Source organism: Vitis riparia, chromosome 15, assembly GCF_004353265.1.
Source record: "Vitis riparia cultivar Riparia Gloire de Montpellier isolate 1030 chromosome 15, EGFV_Vit.rip_1.0, whole genome shotgun sequence".
In the NCBI taxonomy this organism is placed as follows: Eukaryota; Viridiplantae; Streptophyta; class Magnoliopsida; order Vitales; family Vitaceae; genus Vitis; species Vitis riparia.
In genome coordinates this window covers 15,003,811-15,014,172 of record NC_048445.1, presented here as the reverse complement: position 1 = coordinate 15,014,172, position 10,362 = coordinate 15,003,811, and the positions used below count along the sequence as shown (strand labels likewise).

The window sequence follows — 10,362 nt, the reverse complement described above, 5'->3', positions numbered from 1 at the left end:
GACCTAATTGGGAACAGAGGAGAAGTGCTACCACTGTACAGGCAAATACTAGGGATTTTTATTCCTTGTGCTTTTTGCCAATAAGTTTCTTTCCTGCCAAGCAAGAGTAGGCAAAAATGGTGAACAAGCATAAAATAGTTTACACTTATTTTAGTGGGTATATATAGTTTTTTTCTCCTTTTGTTTTCCCACTCATGTTTGGTTGCTGAGAAACCAAAGTAGAGGAGAAAAATTTTCCATGAACTTTGCATTCCAAAAAACTAAAAATAGTTAGATTTATATCCATGGCTATTATTTTGGTCGTGGCTGTTTGTTATAATTTAGTGCCAGTCGTAGAAAGAATGGATGGATATCTTTGGTTCAAAGGTTTGGCTCTACTGTTATTTTCGGAAAAAAATGAGCATCTCTAGTCTCTACCTTAACGCCCTGTTTGCTGTCTGAAATAAGTTTTATTTCAGGGAACTGTTTTCATTTTTTAGGATGTTAGCATTTAGTTCATTTTGCATCATCCCTAATACATCTTTTTTACATTAAGTCAAATAGTATCTTTTTAGTTCCAAAGCCCAAAAGATTATTCAAATTTGTATAAGTATACGAATGGGAACTCTTTCTTGTAGGATTTGGATGTTTCTTCCTTCCTATGTATTTTAACAAAAGAATTTTCTCACCTACCAAATGGAGGAGAGAAAATTGGTCAAAGGTTTTGATATGGGCAATTGCCGAGGACATGCTAGGAAAAGAACAATAGTGCTCTCTCTTCACAAGCAAAACACCGGGGACAAAATATATATATTTTTTCTTTTTTATAATTCCTTGTGTGCTTTTAACAATAAAATTTTCTCACCTACCAAACAGAGGAAAGAAAAAATGGCAAAGGGGGGGGGGGCTGATATGGACCACAGCGGAGGACCTATCTAGGAACTGAGGAAAAATGTCATCACTGTACAACATTGCCAATCTAATCGATACTGCTCACTACTCTCTCTCCCTCTTGAGGAATGGCCAAATCCCCAAATACATCCAATGAATCAAGTGTAATGTTGTTGCTGCATTTGCAATAAAATCTTAATGTGATTGAATTTGGTGGAGAAAATCTTTGGGAGTAGGTTGGGGAGTACGGAAAAGAACCATCCTCCTGCCCGATTCTGCAGATTTCAGCTTAACCTCGAGGGAGTATTTGCTTTCAACATAGTCAGCTTCAAAATTTTAGAATCGAAAAAAGGGAAAATGGAGGTGGGGTTTGATTCCAAATTCACACTAGTTGAAATAAATAACAAAACCCAAACCTAAACATCAGAGATATGGGCCTTGAGAGAAGCATATGCATAGGGTTCCTCTCTTATGATTTCTAAGCTTTCCGCTCAAAAAAATATTGACAAAGGTAATGATACAGTCGCAGGAAAAAATATGAAGGGAAGTAATGATCCGGGTCAGTTGCTCGAGGAAGGAGGTGGTGATGATTTGGATTCGAGATTTGGATCAATTGCAGACGACAATTCCACATGAGAAACACGGACAGCACTAAGGAGTCTTTCTGGCAACTCCTCTGCTGTATTTGCCTGCCGTATCAAGCAAAACGTTACAAAAATATCTGGAAAGTTTTAAAAAAGGAAAATACTTTTTCATCAACAAAATCCCTTTTCCCAACTCAAGTATGAATAACACTTAAAAATACCTCAAATCTATTCTTTAAAAACCAATTTGTTTTCTAAATAAATTCTCGAAAAATTGTTTTCCAAGGTGCCATAAGTTGTGGAGGAATACATTTCCCCCTAACTTTCATCCTTACTTTTTTTTTTCTTTTTTCTTTTTTTGAGAGGAAAATAGGGTGGGAATTCCCCCTCTTTTCCTTAACACTTCTGTTCTTAACATTTTTTCCTTGTTACTTTTCAAGGACCAAACATAAGCTCATGGTTATACCTGTACAAGAAAGGCCATGTCAACTACTAGCGTAGTAATTACACCACAAACAAGGCCCAAGACTCCATTGGCGACAGTGGAGGAACCAATGTCAACATCAATCTGCAATAACAAGATCAGATCATGGTTGCTATGTTATAGATGAAACATCATAGAATCAAAACAACCCAGGAATGTTCATACTTCTAAGTACTTGGGACCACGGATATAAGTACAATCAACAGCCTTTCCCAGTAGACAAGGGGTGCTTCCAACGCTCTGGCGAACGATCCAAGAGCCCTGCGTGAGTTTTAGTTTGAGGGTCAGGACTGCAACACTGAAAATGTTAAGAACACATTGAGAAATACCAATGCTGCACAGATGAAATAATACTGGTTCAAAGTGAAGATGTTTTCCATGGATTCATATCATGTATATATCTCATTTCTACTTTTTGAAGTTTCCCATTCAGGGCTTCTTACTATTTGCATGCTTTGCAGCACAACCTCTGAAATTTTTGCAAATTATAACAATTTCACATTTCTATTTGACTTACACACCAACAAAATAAACCAAGTTTTGAACTCCAAGGAAAAATATTGAACTCCCTGCTTTTGCAGAGATGTGTGAATATAAGTTCAACATAGCAATGTTAGAACTGCTGATGGGCAGCTCAAAAAAGCAGTGCTTCAGGGTCCACATGTGAAGACTATTCATGATCATGCCTATTATTAGCCGCACTTTACACCAATTCTGGCTCCTGCAGATGAAGATCTCATGATGTTTCCCCTTTCTAAGTTTACTTGTCATGAAGTTACTAGATTTGGGTAACAACCATACCATCAATCGAATTATGCAGTTAAGGATGATGTTATAAAAATTCCTTTAATATCTTACAAATTTTCAAGAACTCGTACTGTTTCCATGGTTAAGCCATAGCATTGTGCATAAACATCTTCGGTTTCTATCAAACAAGTAGGCTTGCAGTGTTATTCCTTGTACAGACGGGCACTGATAAGGGACAAAGCTGTGTACCAGAGAACGTTAGCTTGTGTACAAATGAATATCCTAGGTGTTTCCAGGGACACGCAATTAAGAGCTTTGAAACTTCTGAAAGTAGCCCTGGAGGTGGGTGGAAGGGAAATATTTCTCTCCTTTCAACTTACAGATGTCCTTCCTTTTATTTTTCTTGGCTTGGTTGAGGGTGAGAAGACAGGCAGGGGCTTCCTTTCCTCTTTTCCATTTCAGTTGGCCTTGAGTGCACGAGGCCCGATTCATTTAAATGGGCCAAATTAAGGTTGATGTTGGAGCATAATATACATTGTGGGCTCAAGTCCCAACAGCTTAAGCTTTTAGGAAAGTTGGTAACTCAACATGGCATCAGAATGTTGGTTAACTAGAAATCTCAGGTTCAAGTCCTCCCCTCATCTATTTATCCATCTAAAGCTTATTCTTAAGCTTTTATGATTGATATCATCAATCCTTAACCTAACCTAAGCTTCATGATCAACACCATTAATCCTCAACCTAACCTAACCTCAAACAGCTACAGACCATTGCAAGCCTTGTTCTAACGTCCACTAACAAAGAAGACTATGACCTAATTAACCTTGAACTGATCTAATTGCTTGCAACCCTTGGTGTAAATCTGCACCGCCTTCACAGCATTAATCCAAGCAAGAACTAGACCATAGAAATAACTTCAATATGATTTTATCCACTGGTATCAGAAAGTGCAGACTTTGTTTCTTCCCCCCAAGACATCTAACAACCCTTGGATTTCCTGTAATGTTTTTTTCCATTTGTCAAACTTATCCTAATTCTTAAGATTAGCTTGTAACATGCCTGCATGCAGACACAAAAGGATAGGTAAATAGATAGATGGCACACACCCATGCACATGCATTATCAACAATCTATTTCTCATTTTCTGATGAACAGAGGCAAACATATGTACTTAGAGCCAAACATGCAAGCACATGGATACATGCATGTATATAAATACACATGGGTAACTTATATTAACCTCCCTTGACATTTGACCTAATTGCTTTAACATCTCTATTTTCTGAAATAACTAACTTCTGCTTTTAGGTTTTGTCCCCGCATCCTCATTAACAAAGACACATAAACAAAGTTTTCCTATTTTAGTGAGTGCAAATTCTTCCCCTTCTTCACTTTGCTTCTCCTTCTGCCCAAATCCCTAATCCAAATGAGTAAACCTTAACCTATCTTCTTGTTTACTAACAATGTCTTTTTTCCTAAAAATTAATGGACTTTCTCTCAAAACAACAACAAAACAAAACAAAACAAAAACAAAAAAATAAAATAAATAAATAAATAAAAATGAAATCAAAATTAAAAGACAAAATAAAATAAAATTGCAACACCATGGTAGCCATGGCTTCTTACAAAGGAAAAAACTGTCCCATAACCATGCTCAAAGTTGCGTGGCCAGGAAAAATAAAAATGAAAATTAAAAAAAGAAAAGAACTTTATCTTTGTATTTCTTTCCCTAAATTATTCTTGGGATTCTTGTCAAAATTTGTGCCAACATTTTATTCCTGTCTTTTCAATGACTAGTCCCCAATCAATTCCCAAATTTTTTATATTTTTTTTTGTGATTTGAATCATTCTCAAAGCTTGAATTTTCTGTAGATGCTTGCTTGCATACCTCAATCTGTGCAAGGAATGCAAGGATCATTTTGCACAGGCCTACCTGAATATGTTGTAGGCATCCATGGCTGTAAGCACCCGCACAGTCATACCTCCATGCCTGTGCCACACAGCCATGTATGAAAGCAGCACCAATTTTTATTTCATTATTTTTGAAAATTAAAAAAAATGTACTAGAATCTTGGAATTTAGCTTAGTGAAGGGTATTGGGAATTTCAAGATAATTTTTTAAATTAAAATTTGGATTAATTATGTTTTATTCTTATCAATTGATCAATTCTTTATAATTAATCCAAGAAAAAGGAAAGCTAAAGAGGCAAAATATTTCTCCCAATGATGATGACCAAATCAACATACCTCGATAGGGAAGGAATTGAATGTCTTAAAAACAAGGTTAAGTCAGTACTATGACACAGAAATTTGAGCATTGCTCTCAGCATGTGGAAAAGGGGAGAGAGAGAGAGAGAGAGAGAGAGAGAGAGAGACACACACACACACACACAATAGTTACACGAGAAGATTTGTCCAAACTAAAACTAGTTACTAAGAGAGACATATTCAAGGATGTATGGTGGGAAACATGGTCTAATGTCAGTAAACACGTTCACAATAATAGCCAGTCTATGTATCATTTTGTGAGAATTCCCTTGGCACCTTCGTATTGATGATTAAAATATGTGCTACATCCACTAGGTGTCTAATCTTAGAAGGTTCAAAGCACACAAAAAAATATTAATAAGAGCTTCATATTAAGATGTGTCTATAATCAGAATTACCATTAGGTACACACATAAAACAAATCAGTTGCATGAAAGGAAAAAGTTTGTTCAAATTAAAACTAAATACTTGAACAAGAAAAACACATTCAGTTAGCCCAAAGTTTAGGTAATCCTAGATTTTAATGACAAGAAAAGAAGGGTTAAGAGTATTAATGTTTTGACGTCTTAGCAGATAGGCTTAAAGTAGATCGTATCAGAGTTATATACAACTGTAGAAAAGAGATTGAAGAATAAAAGGTAGAAACTTCTTCTTAATTCTTATGTACAGAGACACGTACACACACACACACACACACACACACATATATATATATATATACGAAAATCCTAGAACCCAAATTAGGGACTTTCCTAACTCAATTACAAAAAACCCCTTTGATTATGGGATTGCCTAATTCTCTATTCAAAATCACATATTTCCTAATTTCAATCTTTCACACTCCCCTCTCAAGCTTGGTTAATAGATGTTTTCCATTCCTAGCTTGGATATGCTTGCTTGAAACTTTATACTGCTTAAACCTTTTGTGAGTATATCTGGAAGTTGGTGGTCAGTAGACACATAAGGGGTACAAATCAATCCACTGTCTAGTTTCTCTTTGATAAAATGCCTATCAATTTCTATGTGTTTCATTTGATCGTGTTGCACTTGATTATGTGCAATACTGATTGTAGATTTATTGTCGTGGTAAAGTTTCATTGGTCCATCCCATTTAATCTTCAAATCTTCCAAAATAATCTTCAACCATAGTAGTTCATAGACTCCTTGGGTCATTGCTAGGAATTTTGCTTCCGCACTTGACCTTGCTACCAAACTTTGTTTCTTGCTTCTCCATGTCACCAGATTCCCACCAAGAAAGGTGTAATACCCAATAGTTGATCTTCTATCAATCACAGATCCAACATAATCTGCATTTGTGTATGCTTCAAGTACTAGTCCCGAACTTTGTTTAAACATGATGTCCTTTCTTAGAGACCCCTTAAGGTACTATAGTACACGACTAGTAGCTTGCAGATGAACCTTTTTCAGATTGTGCATGAATTGGCTAATCACATTCACAACATATGCTATATCCAATCTTGTGTGAGAGAGATAAATGAGTCTTCCTACCAAACGTTGATATATCTCTCTATCTACCACAGTATCTTCCTCAGCCTCTCCAAGCTTATGATTAGGATCTATTGGTGTGCTTGCTTGTTTACACACCAACTTCCCTATTTCCATGAGAAGGTCTGTTACATATTTTTGTGAGAAATAAACATTCCTTGCTTAGAATGTGCAACCTCAATTCCTAGGAAGTATTTCAACCTTCCTAATTCTTTGATTTTAAATTTCTTGGTTAAACATTGTCTCAAAGTCTACTTCTCTAGTTCATCATTTCCCGTCATAATGATGTTGTCTACATATACCAAAAGAGCTATAACTTCTCTTGAATCTGAATGCTTGATGAACAATGTATGATCTCCTTGACTTTGTTTGTACCTCATGTTTTTCATTACCTTTTCAAATCTTCCAAACCGCGCCTTGAGAGATTATTTTAGCTTGTATAGAGCTTTCTTTAGCTAGGTCATTGCCAAATCCAAGAGGAATTTCCATGAAAATTTCTTCTTCCAAGTCTCCATGCAGAAATGCATTTTTGACATTAAACTGTTGTAGATCCCAGTTGTAGTTAATTGCCAATGATAACAAAATTCTTATAGCATTCATCTTTGCAACTGGGGCAAAGGTTTCTAGATAATCCATACCATATGTCTGAGTGTATCCCTTGGGCACCAATCTTGCATTATACCTCTCTAATGATCCATCTATTTTATACTATAAACCCATATGCATCCCATCGATCTTTTTCCTACAAGCTAGTCTACCAACTCCCAAGTTTTATTTTTCTCCAAGGCTTCCAATTATGCATTCATGGCTTATTTCCAATTTTCATAAGATAAAGCCTCGGATAGAGTGATAGGAATATAGATATTGTTCAAACTCGTAAGAAAACTCTTATAGGACTGAAACAACTTTTTGAATGACACAACATGGGAAAGTGGATACAAGGGACATTTAGTACATTCCCTCGTTCCCTTCCTGATGGCAATAGGAAGCTCAAGTTCTGATTCAGTTTGTAAGGGAGGATGAGAAGCAGTTACCGCATTTCTAGAAGCCGATTCAGATTCTTGGACTTGTATAAGTCTAGGGATTGGAACTTTCATCCTTGAGTATGCTTTGCCAGTCATTCAAATTTTAACAGGCTCAGTGGGTTACGACTCAAGTTCAAGGACATGAACAATGGGTGATGACTCAAGTTCAAAGACAGGTTTAAAGGCAAAGGGCACAAGTACTAGACCAGTGACTTTGGGAGGGTCAATGGGAAAGGGATCGATGAAATAGGAATCTTGATCCTTGTCTTCCTTGAAGGAATTCTCCCCTTAAAGATAAGGAGCGAGAAAATAAGACTCACTTTCATTGAAGGTAACATCTGCTGAGACAAAAAAAATTTTGGATGGTGGATGGTAATACTTGTATCCCTTTTGAGTTGAGGAATATCCTACAAAAATATATTTGACTACTCTTAGGTCCAATTTTCCCCTGTTTGGATTGTGAACATGCACAAAGGATACACACCCAAATATCTTAGGAATGAGATGGTTTGTGGTTCTCATATTAGGATAGAAGGATGGGAGTACTTCCATGATACTTTTGAAACCAAGGACTCTGGAAGGTAATGGATTTATAAGATGTGCGGCAGTGAGGACGACTTCCCCCTAATAAGATTTAGGCACATGATTTTGTAACAAAAAGACTCGAGTTGTATCAAGTAGGTGACCATTTTTCCTCTCAGCAACTCCATTTTGTTGAGGGGTGTTGACACATGATGGATGATTCATGAATTATATCTTCATGTTGAAAGTATGGAGTTAAGACTTAATTGAAATCGTCTTTGGCATCATTAGACCAAAACCTCTTAATAGTGACACCAAATTGGTTTTTTACCATCTTACGAAAATTTGGACGAACAAAACTCATCAGATTTGTGTTTTAAGTAAGAAAATCCAAGAGACCCTCGTACAATCATTGATGAAAGGCACGGACCAACATGCATTAGATATATTAGGGATAGGGGAAAGGCTCTAAATATCACTATGAATTAAATGAAAAGGTTTTGAACTTCTTTTATTATTGATGGGAAAGGGTGAATGCTTGTGTTTAGCAAGTTCACATACATTGCAATGGAAGCCCTCAACATCTAATTTATTGAATAGGGAAGGGAACAAAAACTTAAGAGTTCGAAATGATGGATGTCCAAGCCTATGATGATGAAGCCAAATTTTTTCTTTATTTAAAAGATGGTGCTCTGAAAGGAAAGATACGGATGACTCACTTGGTGTCTCAAGGTAGTATAACCCATTCTGTTCTTTAGCAAGTCTAATCATCTTCCCTAAGTCTTGGTCCTGAAATACACAATAAGTAGGGAAAAAGGTCATGATGCAACCCGAATCTTATGAAAGCTTTTGTATAGAAACAAGATTGGTGGACAACTTTGGAAAATGGATCACATTTTTCAGTGTGAGTGTAGGACTAAATTGGACATCTCTTATGCTCGCTACAGTGGTTAAGGAACCATTTGCTATGGTTATTTTCCTACTACTTAGACAAGGGTTATAGTTTTTAAATTGGTGTGACGAATGGGTCATGTGATCTATGACGCCTGAATCTATAACCCATGTTTTGACAAAGGTTTCATCCTAGACTTTTAATCCAATGGAAATAGGAAACTTTGTTGAAAGCACTAGTGAGTAGGTACCTAAAGGTTTCTCTAGAGTTCCCAACAAAGCTCTTATTTTTTTAATCTCCTCTTGATTGAATCCACCCTGTTCCAGGGATTTTTCCCCATTTGGCTAAGCAGAGGACAAATTTGCTTGCCCATTATTCCTCTATTGTCCTCCATTGTAACCCCACTCTTTGCCAGATGTAGTTAGCTTACCATGAAGTTTTTAGCATTTTTCCTGTATATGTCTAGGTTTTTGACAGTGAGTGCACCATAAGTTATCCCTGTTATCACGGTTTGAAGCCTATAACTGATGAGTCCTTTTGTTATCAGCAGTGATAACCTTCTAATCATTGCCTTTGTTAGCAACCATAGTTGAGCCTTCCATATTTTGAGGTACAAGCATGACACTTGGATCGTGAAGAGCAACATAGGACTTTTGTTCTTGCTATGTTGTTGAAAAAGGGAACTTCTTACCGTTGCGCCGCTAAGGTCGCACCGCTATCTCATGCTGCCATCCACTTTCCTCATCGTTGCCGTTACCATAAGATCTCATCGTTTCCATTGAGGAAAGTGGATGGCAGTGTGAGGTAGCAGTGTGACCTTAGTGGCGTGACGACAAGAAGTTCCCTTTTTCAACAACACAACAGGAACAAGGGTCACCTATTGCTCTTTCACGATCTAAGTTTGTTGCGTCAATGCGAAGTTGTGTTCGCAGCACAAAGAGGGACACCTTAGGGTCAACAATGAAGGTCGACTATGATCTTCAACTCGGCAATGAAGGCTGAAAAACTTCTCTTCCCAGATTTACGAGCCTAGATCTCTAATACCATGTAGAAGAGAGATCAAAGAATAAAGGATAGAAAATTCTTCTTCTTAATTCTTATGTACAGAGACACGCACACACACACACACACACATATATATATATATATACAAAAGGACCTTCATTTGAGCATTAAATTTGTATACCTACTCTTTGAGAGAGATATTTCTTCTCCTCCTCCTCATTGTAAACATGTTAGGATTATGAGATAGGTATGGGAATACACTGAAAAAGCTGTAAAGGTCAATTCAAGCCTAAGAAATTCAAGTGTAAAAAGGAACAAGAAAAGTCTTGGTTGAGGAGAGGACTCTTGTGTTCGTGGCAACACCTTAAAGCTTGTGAAGGAGCCAAAGGGTGTGCAAGTAGGCAGTTTGCCAGACCACGATAAAAGTTCCGTTATTCACATTCTCTATTCCTTTACTCT

General features: G+C 36.9%; 1 protein-coding gene across 1 annotated transcript; it reads right to left on the bottom strand.

Annotated features, from left to right (window-relative positions):
- Positions 1-1,219: 1,219 nt before the first annotated feature.
- On the bottom strand, positions 1,220-8,793 carry LOC117931821 (protein ENHANCED DISEASE RESISTANCE 2-like). Its single transcript, XM_034852891.1, has 4 exons — positions 8,726-8,793; positions 2,104-2,199; positions 1,921-2,022; positions 1,220-1,559 (listed from the first exon to the last, which is right to left on the bottom strand). Exons 1-4 carry the CDS (start codon positions 8,750-8,752, stop codon positions 1,431-1,433), a joined length of 354 nt encoding a protein of 117 aa, XP_034708782.1. The 5' UTR covers positions 8,753-8,793; the 3' UTR covers positions 1,220-1,430.
- Positions 8,794-10,362: the final 1,569 nt, after the last annotated feature.

Coding starts and splice junctions, on each gene's coding strand:
- LOC117931821 (XM_034852891.1), bottom strand. CDS start 8,752: ATGGGTTATACTACCTTGAGACACCAA. Junction 2,200..8,725: donor ATACTACCTTGAGACACCAA/GTGAGTCATCCG, acceptor AAACTCACGCAG/GGCTCTTGGATCGTTCGCCA. Junction 2,023..2,103: donor GTGGTCCCAAGTACTTAGAA/GTATGAACATTC, acceptor TTGTTATTGCAG/ATTGATGTTGACATTGGTTC.